Below are 16,942 nucleotides of genomic sequence, written 5' to 3' on the forward strand. Positions count from 1 at the left end.
GATTTTAGGCAAGCCCTTCTCATTCCCTGCGTGCCACATTCGAAAGTTGTTATATTGTTGAGATCTTGTGTTTATGCAACCTTTGCATTGCAAGTGTTGTATTACTTGTAAGTACCTCAACACAGCTGCGTATATTTTTCCTCATCTTAATTTTTTTTATTTTTTTTAAGGTGTTACGTGTGAGTTAAATGTGGAAAACAGACGCTTCTCTTGAGCACTTGAACAGTGATGGATGAAAGTGCTAAAGGAAAACGGTCACATCTGCAGTCGATCATTGACTAATTTTGTCTGCTGTGGCAGCTCTTTAATCTTCCTCCGTCTCAAATAATGGCTCTTCCTGCCTTCTCTTTGTTACTATACTTTAGAATTTGAAGAACCAGCAAACGCTTGAGACATTTTAATAAGCACGCAGCTTCATTCCAAACCAATTTGACATGTATTTACTCTCTTACATGTTGTCACTTGAGGTCTGCTTAAGCCTGTGATGGAGGTCTTGTCCTTTTGTACCTTCTCGAGCAGTAGCAATGATCCTCAGCCCTGGTCCTGATTAGTTGGATCAGCTTAGCTGGATTAGAGTTTGAAACTGTTTTCTGGGTGTATTTCAAGGAACAGGGCTGGTGATCGCTGCTCGGATGTTCTGCTATGCCACAATGCCCTGTCTCACTGTTTAATCGCCACTTTGTATTAATGCCAAGTAAACATTTCTCTGGTTTTGTCTTGTAGTTCCATATGTGATGTTTTCAATTGAAGACCATAAGGAAGCTACCTCTGTAAGTTATTCTTCTAATCTACTTTTATTTTATTTATCACTTGTTAAAAATAAACAGTGGGATAAATTATGATAAACTAATTATGCACAAATCCAAGCAAGTTAATGCTGAAACTTTTTAAATGGATTCTGACAGATGCATGGTACTGATCAGAGATGGGGGACTCGAGTCATATGACTTGACTCGAGTCAGACTTAAGTCGCAAATTTGAGACTTGAGACTTGCTTGACAAATATTTAAAAAGACTCGACTTGACTTTGACTTGACATTCATGACCTGAGACTTACTTGTGACTTGCACATGTGACTTACTCCCACCTCTGGTACTGATCTCAGACTCTCACTGTCCTTGTACTGTGTGTGCAAGACTTTCCACTATAATACCTTTGGACTGTGTTACAGTGCGTTACAGTGTTTAAACATTATTATTCATTTATTTTACTAGAATTCGTTAATAATGTGGAATACAGAATGTGTAATATCTTCCATTGTTTCACTTTATGACTAAACACAATGTATACAATTTACTATTAATTCACTTGCTTACTTTAGCTACTTTTTGGACCACATACAAAAACAAAGCTACTTATAATGTTATTAATGAGTCTGGGTGAAGTGTACAAAGTACTAAAAGCACTCGACAATAAACTCAAAAACAGTAACTTTAAACTACTGACTCATGCAGAGTCTCAACAAGTCATAACTCACATGATTTCAATTAAATAATTAGTGATAAATAATTATTAGCTTTAATAAAGTCTAAAGGAAACAATTGCGTATAAGATTTTGTGTAGCTGTAGTAATTCTTCTTTAACAACTAACAACTTTTCTTTGAATGCTTTTTTTTTTTTAGCTATAATGATCTCACATCATGCACACATGGACTAAATTGTTGGTACCCTTCCATTAAAGAAAAATGGTCACAACGGTTACTGAAATAACTTGAAACTGACAAGAGTAATAATAAATAAAAAAATTGACTAATGAAAATCAGACATTGCTTTTGAATTGTGATTCTACAGAAGCAATAAAAAAAATGAAACTGGACTGGACAAAAATGATGGTACGCCTAGAAAGTGTGTCCTGTAATTAGCATCACAGGTGTCTTTAAACTTGTAAACAGTCAGTCTTCCTATTTAAAGGGTAATAAGTATTCACTGTGCTGTTTGGTGTCATGGTGTGCATAGACTATTGTGGGTTTTTCTTTCTTTAATGGAAAGGTATCAGCAGTTTTGTCCATGTGTGAATGTTTAATATACTATTCGTGTCTGACTTTCCTGTCTGGGACTTAGTGTAACTGCATGTCTGATAGCAGAAGAGTTATATGATGCTTTAGGCTGGATTTCGCTGCGTTTGCTTTAGAAGTGGAAAATCAAATCTTTGAATTATGTCCCTGCAGGTTTTGTAGCTATAAAAGTGCAGAAAACATGGGTGAATTCTGTGAAAGCTTCTACCCATTATACCCCTTTTCCACCGAAAAGAACTGGGTGCTGGTTCAGAGCTAGTGCTGGTGCTGGTTCAAAGTTGGCTCCACTGGCGAACCTTCTAAGAACCGTTTTGCCTTTCCACCAGCTAGAGAGCCGTCACAGAGCCGAGTCTGATGTCACTGTATACGTGTCACGTTTCCCAGCAACGTTAGTGCAGCAGCGGCAAACACAAACACAACGTCAGCAATGGCGGATGTTGCTTTACTGTTAATGCTCATGGCTTTGTGAACCTACATTGGCATCCACACGCGGCGAATCCAACATGTCCGTGCAGCTCCATGTAATTTGTATAAATGGAGGTCGTAATCGAGAAAGTACATAACGTTATTTTATCATTAACACAGAAAAAAGGTAGCCTTAGCATGTAGCTACCTACTATCATGTGTGCTGATAATTGGTCATATCACGGTAAAGTAAAAGTATATTAAACATTAGTATACTTAAGGTACATTATCAAATGCGCTAACAGTTTATTTTAAACTTTAATTGTATATATTCATTTATTTATTTTTATCCTTATTTTCTCTTCTTATTGTTAATATATATTTATTTCTTTTTTTATTTCTTCTGTTAACATACTTCTGTAAAGCTGCTTTGAGACAATGGGAATTGTTAAAAGTGCTATACAAATAAGTTGAATTTAAATTTGAATTTTTTGCTAGTGACAAGCTGACTCATTGTGATATCAGTGACCTTTTCACAGAATAAGAATAGCTCATTTGTGAAAGTTAATCTGCGTTCTAGGTCAGCGAGAGAAGCTCACATGAATTTGCAAGACCTAGAAACGTCTACAACTTGAAATGGCCATTAAAAAATTCTCTGAGAGCTCCTAATTTAGCTAACTAGGAATCTTAGCTTAAGAGTGATACAGGACTGATCTCAGAGCAACTCTGAGTAAGGAAAATACAACAACTTTTATATTAGAGAGGAGGCAGGGCTAAACCCGTTACGAGGTATGGCACATTCTTTTGCAGACTGTAATTGGTTGTCCAGTTAAAAAAAATAAATCATTTTAAAACTCTTCTATTATAAACCTTCACTTCAACTCTATGTTAAGAGATTTGAGACTATATTCTGTAGGGATTACATTCATGGCTTTGATGGTTTGATTGACTGTGTGGACAGGTGTCTTTTATACAGGTAATGAGTTCAAGAGGTGCAGTTAATACAGGTAATGAGTGGAAACAGGAGGGCTTCTTAAAGATGGTCTGTAAGAGCCGGAATTCTTACTGGTTGGTAGGTGATCAAATACTTATGTCATGCAATAAAATGCAAATTAATTATTTAAAAATCATACAATGTGATTTTCTGCATTTTTGTTTTAGATTTCGTCACTCACAGTTGAAGAGTACCTATGATATAAATTACAGACTTCTACATGCTTTTTAAGTGGGCAAACCTGCAAAATCGGCAGTGTATCAAACACTTGTTCTCCCCACTGTATATTAGAGATGCACTAACATCTGTATGTTACAAATGTAATGTAAATGTAAACATCTCAGACACAGCGCAGAAATGTCATAGCACCAAATTTCAATATCATTTCAGCCCCTATGGCATTTCAGCTCTGTGTCGGATATGTTAGCGTATCTATAAATGCCATAGCAGCAAAATATAGAGAATGATAAATATATTATTTATCATTTCTGCACTGTGTCATAGATGTTATCTCAAATATACGGTGGCCGAGAAGTGCAAAACAAATGAACAAATCTGAAAACAAATGAACAAATCCGAGAACACATTAACAAATCCAAAAATAAATGAACAAATGCGAAAACACATTAACAAATCAGAAAACAAATTAACAAATCCGAAAACACAATGACAAGTCAGACAACCCGGAAGAGGTTGTTATAGTTTGTGAATGGAAACTTACTGATCATCGGACGAGACACCTTTCATTCACCTGTATATCTTGAATGACCGGTGTCTTGTCCAATGATCGGTAAGTTTCCATTCACAAACTATACCTACCGCTTCCGGGGTGTCTGAATCGGTGCACGAAACACATTAACAAATCCGAAAACACAACGACAATTCAGACAACCCGGAAGAGGTTGGTATAGTTTGTGATTGGACAAGACACCTGTCACTCAAGGTATACATGAAGTTCAACAGTCTGCCGCAGGGAAAAGTTGGAATGGATGGATGGAATGGATTACTGTGGATTAATTCTGTTATTTTCTTATATTTAAACGGAGAACACATTACAAATAAGATTCCATACCTGTATATCTTGAGTGACAGGTGTCTTGTCCAATGATCGGTAAGTTTCCATTCAAAAACGATACCTACCGTTTCCGGGTTGTCTGATTTGTTAGAGTTTTCGGATTTGTTAATTTGTTTTGCACTCCTCGGCCACCATACAAATATGATTGGTCAGCAAAACGATCCCTACACAATCTAATCTGTAGCATCTTATTAACTCACGATCATATTTCAATGCATTTCTTCTCCCTCTTCACCTTTAAAAAGCTCTTAGAAATGACCTGTAAATTCACAGTACAGTGCTACAGTGTATTCAAAAAATAAAGCAACAATAGTTTGTTAAAATGGTTTCATGAGCCGAGGTCAAGGACTCCTTGATATAACGGGTAGGATGTTGGGGACGTTTTCTTCATAGAGATTCAAAGACAATACAGAATGATGAGATCTCTATCATTTTATATATAGCCTAGATACACAATCAGCATGAGTAGCTCGATTTTAGGGAGAGATAAAGAGGAACAGACTACAGCAGGCAGGAAAATTATTAAGAATGGTCTAGAATGTGAGTAAGGATGAAAATCTTTGAGCCTTTAGTTTACAGATGAAGAAGCTACGATAGACAGAAGACCTAATAATAATGCACTTGGAGTGATTGCAGGTGTTCAGTTTTAAAGGATACAAACATTTCATTCATTTTCTTTGCTCTGCCTCAGATTTCCTTGAATCTTAAGAGCTCATCTATCAAAATATACACAACAGGTCAAATTCTAACTTTATCACTTATTTACAAGCAGGTTGTAATAGTCCTCTTAAGAGATCCTACTCTATTCTACTCTATTCTGCCCTTCACAAGTACTGTTCTTCCTGGTAATGTCCTGTTCTGGTGGAAATCCTGCTCCCCTCTACATATCAATCACAGTTCGTTTAGCTTATTAAATTTGCCTTCTCTAAAGTTATTAAATTAGGCAAGCGGTTTTTAAGACTGTTACAACTAGAGCAAAGAGGGACCTCAAATCTAAATCTTGAGCAGCATCTCAGTTCTTTTTGGACTTTGCAGCAGATCTAGCTCATGTGTCCATCATTTATTTAGTATTACTGGTAATGTTGTAAGACTTATCCGGCCAATCTGCCATGAAATTCGTAAGAATTTTAACATGCAGGAGTGGTTTTTGGCGGAAATTATATGAAAGAAAGCAAAAAGAATAATAACCGTTGTTTGTATTTTTTTTAATAAATATGCTAAAGGCTGCTGATGAATTTCCAATTGTGACGCCAAGTGAAACAGTGAAGATCGGAGATACAATTTCATGAAATATTACACTCGTGATAATGACTATCAGGCATCGTTCAGCTTGCTCTCATGTTAGCTAGCTTGTTTACTTAGAAAACTAGTACATGAACAAATGATCGTTTTCACCTAAATGTATTAATATGTAATAGTTAATCAGTCTCTCCAGTGTTTTACAATTTTTAAGATTAACGCAAAATTAAGCAATTTCTGTTATTTTTTTTTTGGAGATACATCAGAGTTTCCACAGATTTGTGCTAAGACACGTTGTGCGACAGAAAGTAAATTACATGTGTCTCCACTGGTAGGAGTTTAAACAAGACACTGCAAACAAAGCACAACTCTAAGCTCCAAAATGTGAAATTCTAAAATATTCATAAAACCTGTGTTAAGTGGACAGTTTATAATGACAATATAATCACCAGCATATTCAGTTAAACTTCTTGCAGTCTTGCTCTTTTTGTCACATATACATTACAGGGCAGTGAAATTCTTCTTATTATATATATCCCAGTTAGCGTTAGAGCACAGGGTGTGCTCTGATACCCAACCCCTGGAGCAGAGAGAGGTACAATAGTGGCAGCTTGGTGGTGCTGTGGCTTGAACCCAGAGCTCTACCTGCTGAGCCACTATTGCCCTTAGTCAAGTATAAACAGTTGTTCACTATCTCTGCTACATTTACTATATATTTAGCATATTGCATAACTTGTATCTGTCCTTAGTTTGTTCACCTTTTTTGTTCTGTATTGCGTTTTGATATACAGCATATTATACTTAGTAAATCCTATATGCTTTATCAGCCTTCGTGATTTATAGCAAGTGGCCTATAGTCAAATAAAATCTTGCAGCCTAAAAGTTCTGAGTTGCTCCATGTCATTTCTAAAATGTCAATCTGTACTCTGAATTTGGCCCTAGTAAATTATTCAAAAGAAAAGGAGGTTAAAGCTATTAACATTTAGGACCTCTAAACATTAACTGGTGGTTTTAGTCATCACTGTTATACATGCCCATTATTTATATATATTTTATTCTTCAGCCTGACCACAAATGACATTGTTAATTAATGTTCGTTTTGATTCGTTACTGCATGATTGACTCAGTTTTCTCTAGAATGTGTCATCATGTGACCTCGGGTCAAACTATAGGAGCACAAATGGTCCCTTTGCTTATAATAGAGTGATGAGTGATGAGAGGAAGATTCATAATTTAAAAACAGAAACTAGAGCTTGAGCTCATTCATGATGTGTAGTTGGGAGTGCGAGAAGAAAGACGTGTCTAAAGATCTCAGGAGTTCAGTTATAGATTTGTGTTAAACGCTAGATTTATTGACATTATTGACAGAATTAAAATGGTTTTAGCATTGTGTTGTGTTTTGATAATGGATTTGTCTTCACAGTGACTTCACCGTTGTGTTTGTGAATCGTTCCCTGCTCCATCTCAGATTAGTCTAAAGGGTAATTTAACCATTGCTGTCACTGAACCCCTGCTATATTATTTGTTTTCCTTTCGCTCTGGGAGTATGACGCGAATGCCTAGTGCCACATTCTGGGTAAGATTTCACCTGTGTGAGTTTTTCTTCACTGAGAAACCTTATCTGCAACTTTCAGCTTGTGTCATAAACCCTCTGACACAGCTGTTAATTGAAGCGCTGTCAGTCTGGTAAGAGCTGGGAAAGGTGATGGAGGATGAAAACGTGTGTGTGTGTGTGTGGAGCTTCATCATTCTTGTATTTGACCTCAGCCATAATCACAATCACATTAACTCCTAATTATTTTCCACAAGCAGAAATTCAGATTTCATTATGGCCGTACTTTGTGTGTGTTTGTAAAATCCATGGACCTACCTATTTGGTTTGGAAATTGATGTGAAAGTTGTGGAAACATTCAGGGTTCAGCTGTAAAGTTTACAGTGTTTGACCCCTTGCTGTGTTGATAAGGGACACCGCTAAAACCCAGTACTGATTAAAATTCACATGGCAGAAGAAGCTCTCTGTCTTGTGTGCCAAAAAAACCCATGAATGCATGACTGTGTTTCCTTTGGTGAACAACAAAAAAGAGAGAAGCTGCTAGAAAGTATTAAGCATGGCTTATGCCAAGCAGTGTTTTCGTAACATCATAATAATTATAATGATAGTAATAATAGTAATAATACATAATATATTAATATAAATAATAATAAACAATAATTATTAGCCTTCATTTCCATCAACATACACTAGTGATTGTTGTCGTCTCCCTTTTCTCCACTCAGCCTGCCAAAGTTTTTTGGTAACAACAGATCACATCAGTATTGGGCATCGTTAAGCTGAAGATCTTCTTTTTCCAATCTGATCCCGATGTCCAAACTCTCTCAGCTGGCACTGATCCATCGCTGCTATAGATAGATACCACATTACACACAAGGTGGATATGAAGGAAGCTGGCAATCACATAAACCAGCACGTGTTAAACTGAAGCTAACGTTAGCTAGCTGCTGTTATTGAACTAGCATATTAATTAATCACTGCAAATTTTCTCCTTAAATTATATATTTAGTGTGTCCTTTTAAAAGCCTTCACTGGTAACAGAATGCAAACAATAATTTTGTTTCATTTTCTAAATACACATTTCTCATTAGACTCTTCTTTCATTGTGGTGGTTTACAAGAATTCAGTATGCTCCATTCTGTTTGTTTCTATCTGATAAATGGCCTGGAATACACAATCCAAGGACTTGCTCCATTTCTGCTTGTCTCTAGATTTTCAGTCTCCTTAATTCTTCCAGCACAGCCATGGAGAAAAGTCCTTGGCACGCCATCTCTCACTGCCCACAGACGCCTCATTTCAGATGTCCCAAATTGATTAGTTCCACTAGTTATGAACGGATTGGAAAAATATTTGACTTGGCTAATTTGTTAAAAATTCTTCACAGATAATTCTCCAGACAGGGTGAAGTATTATTATGATATTCCAAACGGTCACGTTGTCCTCCATGTCCTGCTTGGTGACTTTGATCAATAGTCGGGCTGCATGCTTCCCCCTGAGGAGCAGCTTTGAGAGAAGCTTCAGCCATTCCTAGAGTGATGAAACCATGCGTGAGGCCCTTTCGCTTTCCTGCTGTAAAGCTGCTGTAATAAGTCTGAGTGTGTCGTACAGAGATGTCACCTTCACACTGTGGGTTTTAGTGACCTTTACCATGCAGCTTGTTGTCCATGTGCAGCTAGCAAGACGATCGCTGCTGTCTTTCTATATGACCAGCATCCCCTTTTCCATGTGTTTTTTTTATTACAGCAGTGTTCTGCTGCTTCATTTGTTTGTGCTCGGCAGTTCAGAATCTTGGTGGTAGGATCTAAAAATGTCAGGTTTTATATTATATTCTCCCTATAATTTTTTAAACTCTTCCCCAGAGCATCCCAGGTTACTCATTCATGTTTTAACAGACACATTTATTTAAAAATATATATATAAAATTGATGGTTTCATTACATACATTTTTAAATGCTTGGTGTAATCTTGTTCTAAAATAAATGTTCTTTAAAATATATCTCCTCCTGGAACTACACTTCTCTCTCTCTTTCATTAGATTATATTAATACATTGTATATAAATATTTGATTAAAGATGATGATTGTGATTGTTTGCTGCTAAGAAAACATGAACAAAATTTGATTGAATAACGATTGTACAGACAGTTTGATTCCTTTGGAACGCAAAACACAGAGACGATGTTTTTGTCTGTATAAAATTAAATAAATTCACTTTTTAATATTCGAAACCAAATCTTCAACAGGTTCATGATATCAACCATAAACAAAAAATTGTATAAATTTGAATAAACAGTTGATAGAGAATGAGTGTACTGAGCTCGGCTGTGTCTGAGGCATCTTTTTAGTTGTAAAGTGAGCCAACGTTGGCTAACATGCATCATTTCTTGACCTGTTTTTTCAGTGGTGTAAGCCAATGTCATTTGAAAGATACAGAAAAGTTTTTTAGATAAGAAAATAAGATTCTTATGTAGTTGTTGTGTAACTATATACTGTATGATGTTTGTCAGTCAGACGTGCTGAACTGCTTTTATGCAGATTATTCCCAGTCATTTCTGTGAATGGTCGCAAGTGCATTCACGGTTTTATTTGTTTGCTTTATAATCAGATTTTGAGCATCTAAGATTTGGTGTTTTACTGTCAAAAATTTTACCGTCATACTGTAAAATATCTGTTCAGCTGCTTAAATGACAAGTTAGAGCTAAATTCAGGAAACTTGGGTTCCCACTAATTTGTGAGAAAAAAGGATTGTTTTGCTTTCTTGTTTTCCTTTTTAATGCATGGGAAAATACAGCTATTGATTTGCTACGTAAAGCAAAAGTTTAAAGAATTCTAAGCATTATAGAAGTTACAGTAAATGTTACATAGTTCATCTCCTTCACCTGTAATCAGTTACTCCAGCATGGTAATATTGGTGGCAGTGTCAATAGTTTTTTTTTATTTATTTTTTTTTTATTATATATCGTCGCTGTCATGCGGAATCCTCGTATCTCCAAAACCGTTATTTTTCAGGAAATTAAAAAAAGCCGTACCTTATCTGCAGTGCACAGGGTTTAGTCCGCGTTGCAGTGGATTGTCTTGCGCTAAATTCCTGTCCTCAGACGAGCAACAGAACTAGCGGGGGTCAAGATTTTTTTTTCTTTGAGCCCAGTGTTTTGAAGACATTTACCTCAGAAGACGTGTTGATTCGTTGCGACTCTTCTTGAGGAGAAATATGGCGCGAAGCTCTCCTGCGGAGTGAGGAAGAGGTGGACAGTTGAAGTGTCCAAAGGAGTTATGAGATTTGCGCTCAAACTATTTTCAAGACTTTAGATTGGTTAATAACTTGTAAAAATAACAGACCCACGTGGGGACTGACCAATAGCATCGATATGTGAAAAAATATGAAATTGACAAAATTTGGACATACGAGGTTTCCGCCCGACAGTGACGATATATATATATATACAGTATATATCACATCCAAATACGAGCAAGCACTGTGGATGATAAAACATCTTCCAAATGAGTTCTCACAGACAACCATGAAAATTGATACTGAAAACATTTTTATTTATTTATTATTTATCACAGACGCTCCGTACTCCAACGATTGTTGTTGAGTGCATTTGAAGGTGAATCTCTAGAGTTTTTTGTCCTTGTGTGTCTCTCTGTCTGCTGATTGAATGTGAAGTGTATTTTAAAAACAGACGTGAAGGAAAGTCATTGCTCAAGGTTACACAGTGTGTTAAACATCTGAGCTGAAATGCATAAGGTGAGGAAATTAGGCTTTAACATATGCCAGACACAATCAAACCTCAGAAAAAGGACCAGAAGTAGACATAACTCACAGCTGGCCTTGATCCACCCAGATTATTAGAGACAGGAGCCTCACTTCAAACACTTGAGTGCTGAGGCTGTGGCAGCCCTGGCAAGTCCTTCCATCTCATCTAAAGCAAAGAGTTATCAAGTGGAGTTGCATGCATTGCTAGACTCCCCAGAATCCATTAGTAAAGCTGATGTTGGATCGCAGTGGTTAATTCTGCTTCAAATCATACATGGGTGCAGTGTAGCTCCTCACAGTCTGCGCTCTCCTACAGCTTCTGTGTACTGAACTCTCCTGAAATTACCTTCTTGCAGGTTTTCTTCACTTCACTGCCTCCTGCTCGCTTCCAATCCCACTTCCTTTCTAATCACACCTCTTAGACTTGTCTTGCTTGAAATGATTGCAGGAAATGATGAAGGTGAATTATTGACCTTGAAGCTGCTTAGTCGTAGTGTTAATTAATTTCGAAAAGTTTTCTTAAGACCGCCGTGTGATTTGGCTCAGTGTTTCAGCGAGCACTCGGAGAAGCTTTTGAGCCGAGAAAAAGCTGAAGGGTGAAAAACGATGAACAGACTGCAGATGAACTGCTAGAGGAATGTAAGACCCTGTATATAATACCATGTCAGAACACATTACTTAACACACACAGTAATCCTCTTATTATGCTGAAATCAAACTTGAATATCTTGTATGGTTCAGTGCATTATCGTCTGTACTGATGCAGCTTTTGCTTGCTTTTTTTTTGTTCTTTAATTACTAGAGAGTTGTGTAATCTTGTTTAATCAGTCTTATATATAGAGAGAGAGAGCGAGAGAGAGCGCATACACCATCACCAAAAACATTCAGAATACGTGAGATTTTCTCACGATACAATTACATCATAAGAAAGATCTAAATTTTTTTGTCATGTTGAGATCACAAGGAAATTAAGTCATGATCGTGAGAAAACAAAGGAAGAAAAAATATATTACTGCATGTCCTCTTAGGGCTTCTGTACTGAGGAGATGTAACTACAGTACATTTATGCATATAAAGTTAATTAATTTTTTTGATGGACCTCTCTAGCATAGGGTCAATGTTCTGGGATGAGAACAATGTCAGTTCTCATCCCAGAAACACACCCTAGAGTTTAGAGATGCACCGGCCCTTCACATGACACCTTGCCCACACATTCATACCCATTGGGACCCTTTATAGTCAGGTCTGAGGAAACATGGGGAAGATTATTCACAGACAGTTAACTGAGGTCAGGACGGAACGGGGGCCTTGGAGCTGTGAGGCAGCAACAGTACCATCTGCCCCATTGTGCTGCTTTTGAATCGACTTTAAATAGAGATAAAGTAAAATCTGGTCCTCTGGTCTAGTACTGTCACTTGCACTGTGTAGAGCTGATTGATGGGCTTTCACTGAGAAAACCATCCAGATTGATCATAGCAGTGTAATGAAAGGACTCATGGGAACCACTAACTTATTTCAATATGCAGTTTACTTCTGGCTTTTCAAGTCTTAAAGTTTCTTTCTTTTTTTTAACACTCATTTCTCTTTGATTATGTCTCCTCCTGCTCAGTAGAGCTGGGTATTACTGCTGGGCCAGACAGGTCAACACTCTGATTTTCTTTCCACAGAGTTCCATAGAGTGGTCGAAGAAGTGCCGCAGGCTCCTGAGAGATGACTCCTTTATTGCGACAGACCCAGCGTGACACCTGGACTTAATTTAAAAATAACATTGTATAGTTCTTTTATACCTTTACACACAATTGTCTGTTTTCTTTGAGGGGAATTATGCATAGATTTTGAACAATAAAATCTATTTATTATTTTTTTTTTAAATGTCTGCTCTGTCCCAGTGAATTAGTACTCATGATTATTAAATAATTACTTATGATGGCTTACTTATTATGGCTGTTGATGCTAATGTATTGTTTATTTAAATGATCAATTATTATTGATCATGATCATATTAGCTTTCCTAAATGCACCAATCCATTTAGATAAATAATTTGTACATCATAGCCAGCTTACTGAATTCAGCCTTTACACACTACAACACTAAGTTTAAACATCTGATAGAGGCATAATTCACCCAGACTGGATGCTTGTACTGTTTGGCATATATCCAATTATATCTTTCCCTGGGCCTCTTCTTACTGTTTGCTTAATTATAAGACCATTGTCTATTCCCACTTGGCTCACTTATGTTCCCACTTTACATTTATGTGCAAAAAGAATTAACAGTACTTCTATCAACCCTCCAGGATAAACCAGATTAACTGCATATTTCTTTGTAAAGAACAAAAAGAAGTTGTCATGAGCTAACTAAAGATACAAAAGTTTGATAAAAAGATAGCTATGAGGATTCATTGTGAATGTTTTTGGTTTCTTTTGCTATCTGTTCTACAGTAATAAGCCTGTGTGTAAGAGAATAGCATTTTTGCTTGTATTTCACATCTGCAAAAGGTTAAAGGCAATCCATGGCTTGGTGCATGCATTTAGGTAAACATCTAAAAACAATGAGCAAGGATACAGGGTTTAAGGTAGAACTTGACATGTTTGCTTTGGGATCATGGTACAGTGTTCACTGTACAGTAGGCCCTGAGGTACTTCTTGACCTGAGCCTCTAATTTTGACGTCTTATTAAAGCCATATGTCTGCCCTTGAAATATAAATGGAAACAAGCAAGAGAAAGCTAGTTAGCTACTTACTTTAACTTCTACCATTTAAAGAACTTTAGAAGAACATTAACATTTTTGGTAACTTTCTTTTGGCTGCAAATGTTTTCAAGCTCTTGAGTTGGTGGTTAATTAAAATCCATATAAAACTGGGTCACTTTATAGGTAATAATTTACTGACTGAAGCATATTTGGTATCCTCTACACCACCCGACAATAGAAAAGGACCACTGTAACACACAACGATGCAGATCTATTGCCAGCAGAGTGCACCAGCAGGCGACGAGACTCCAACCAGGAGTAGGGTGTCATGACTGATGAAGTAGGTCTGGAAGAAGAGGCTCAAACTAGGACGTCAGAACACTGGGAGCTCAGGAGTGGCATGTGTCGGGAGAGACGGATATACTATGTATGCTTGTAATCATGTGATGGCTAAAGACAATGTACGTTTTCTCAACAGTGACTCCGGAAAGACCAGCTATGACAGCATTTCTCATTTGTTCAGAGTCTGTGGTACTAATAAAAAATGGTAAAGTGAAACAAATCATGAAACACAACACAACAAATTGCTTTAATTACAGGCAGGAGCTAATTATTTTTATTGGTTACCCATTAAAAGCTGTCTCTAGTCAGTCACATTTGTCAATACTACTTATTTTCAGACCTTGTTCTAGAGAATTATTCAGAGATTTTGCACTTCACTATCCCTGATCTACACTATGATACAGGACAAATGTGCAGCTTGGAGAGGCAGAAAGCTGCTGAAGTTATCTGTAAGTTGATCTGAGCATATATGGTATAAAACAGCCAAGCTTGAGTTTAGAAGGTGGAAAGCAGTTTGGATGCTTGTTCAATTTGGAAATGTGGATGGCTCGACTTTAAGTCCCATCACTTTCACATCCTCTCCATTTCCTTTCCTAATTTTCCTTTTACTGTCTTACTCTTCTTTCATCATAGCCACTTTTTTCTCCTTCTTTACTACTGTCAGCATTTAACCTTTTTTATTCCACACCTAGATTGAATCTGTTTTGCTCACCTTTTTGTCTAGTAGTAAGAAGTATCCTGTACTTATCATTCACAGCAGGTACGCACATGGCACAGCTGAGCTCAGGGTTTGGCAGCTACTTAGACAGGAGATTAGGTTAGAAACAGAAGTAATTTGGTTGCATGCATACACACATTTAGCTTATAGGAACACAACATACCTCAGTCTCATCCTTTATTTGTGCAGTACGTTTGTCTCTATCTCTTTCACACAGTCAGAGCAGGGCTGTCGCTCAGCACTGAGACAGAGCTTACACAAACACACATTTCACTGTATAGTGGCATGGGATGGATTATGGATTTGCTTGAATTCCTGAAAGTCAATTATATGTATTTTAATTGGTAGAAATTGAACCGTAATGAAGTTAGCATTTATTTGGAGAATATTTTCACACATTACTGGGTAAAAAAGGGGGGAAATAATTAATATAACAAAGAAAACTGCTGATACTTTCAATTTGCCTGTTTATATTATTCGGGTTATACGCTTCCTACACGTCTAATTACTTGTTACATGCAGTATATTATCACCTTGTACTCAACCAGCTGACTAAAGATTTGGATGCCATTCATACACATTCCTGGACAGTTAGGGACAGTTTAGCTTAGTGGAAAGCCATGAGCTCAGGATTGAAGCAGACACCCTGGAGCTGTGAGGTAGCAATCCTGTCCACTGTGACATTGATGTATTCTAAAATTACATTGAAAAATGGCATAATAGCTACTCTATATAGTAGGAATGTAACCATATATATTATTTAGATTGTATAATATAAAATCGAATAGGAACAGTAATGTTTGTGCCCTTTTCGCAATTTAATATGAAAGCTCACCTCTAAACATCCCAGAGCATCTGGTTGGCATTGAGAGTAGGATCCTGCAGGATGCACCAAAAAATGATGTGCAAGGTTTTAATTTCATGTATGATAAAACGGAAAAGAAAAAGACAAAACATACCATGTTGTGTTTTGCATTTACTGCATTTATTTATTTATAACGTTTCTGTTACGTTAATGTTTGTATATTATATCTTTCCAGTCATTTCTGCCCTGTTACATGAATCATTGCTCTGAGACACATGAACCCAAACAACTAAATTGCAGTAGGGCAGCATAATATGCTCAGAGAAAAATACTGTCCACTCCTTCTGAAGGCATGCCTGATCTCTTAGATGTCCACGGTAGTTTATTGTCACTGAGGGACAGTGGAATAGTTTGCTAAAAAGACTCCAGACAATTTAAAACCTGGTCTAACTTGTCTTAGTGTAAATGTGCTGTGTAAATGTTTGTGTATTCTTTTGGCTTTCATATGAGCGTATTGAAAAAAAAAAAAGGATCTTGTGCCATATAGTGTAGTGTTGTATTGTGTACCACTGGGCCTCTCCTTCAAAATTAGTTGAAAGAGAAACACTTCAAGTCACTCAAGGTACAAAGATTTATTACAAAAATAGGACATCAAAGGATATACACAAAGCACAGACATAAAATGATTTATGTAAATAACGCATCAAAAAGTGGTCCCAGCTCTCCAAGATGTTAACAGCCAACTCACACTCTAACTATATTAGCTAGTTTCCTAGCATGTGGCAGGCCCTTAAAGCGTAAGGAGACATCTCCCTGATAATTCACACTGGAAAGCAAAAAATCACCACAATTCAAATAAAACTAACACAACTCAAAACATAAACCCTCACTCATAACCACATCAAGAAAACATGGCAAACATAGATCCCATACACAGAAAGGCCTGCACACATACAGAAAGCAAGCACTAAAAATCAAGCTGGCGACATAAGGCTGGGAAGGTGTTATAAAAAAAAGAAATACAAAAACAAAACCCCAGCCAACAGGGACTCGTACACAAACAATCCACAAAGTACAAGTGCTGCCACCATGCAGCACACACCTCTGAGACCGGCCAGCCAGGGAACCAAACAAAAACAACACAGGAGAAACAGCAATTGACTTAAATCTTCTTTAACAGATAGCGGATATAACCATCAGTCAATGTTTGAGCATTTATTCACATCTATACCAGCAGCTGTCAACATACACAGTCAGCATTACTTAATTCATCTGCATCTCATCTGGGGCAAATTCAGACACAACCAAACAAGGCAGCATTACATCCCATGTGCTTTTAAAACAA

The 16,942-nt window shown here is 37.0% G+C and overlaps 1 protein-coding gene across 2 annotated transcripts in view; it reads left to right on the forward strand.

Annotated features, from left to right (window-relative positions):
- The window catches only part of rad18 (RAD18 E3 ubiquitin protein ligase), a 51,891-nt gene extending 38,966 nt beyond the window's left edge, over nucleotides 1-12,925 (forward strand). The window contains exons 13-14 of one of the 2 annotated variants that reach the window (XM_060867969.1): nucleotides 724-770; nucleotides 12,707-12,925. In XM_060867969.1, coding sequence (XP_060723952.1) covers nucleotides 724-748 — 25 coding nt within the window. In that variant the 3' untranslated portion in view covers nucleotides 749-770; nucleotides 12,707-12,925. The remainder of the gene's footprint in view (nucleotides 1-723; nucleotides 771-12,706) is intronic. The other variant, XM_060867971.1, reaches the window with a different exon arrangement.
- The last annotated feature ends 4,017 nt before the right edge of the window (nucleotides 12,926-16,942 follow it).

Source organism: Tachysurus vachellii, chromosome 4, assembly GCF_030014155.1.
Source record: "Tachysurus vachellii isolate PV-2020 chromosome 4, HZAU_Pvac_v1, whole genome shotgun sequence".
In the NCBI taxonomy this organism is placed as follows: Eukaryota; Metazoa; Chordata; class Actinopteri; order Siluriformes; family Bagridae; genus Tachysurus; species Tachysurus vachellii.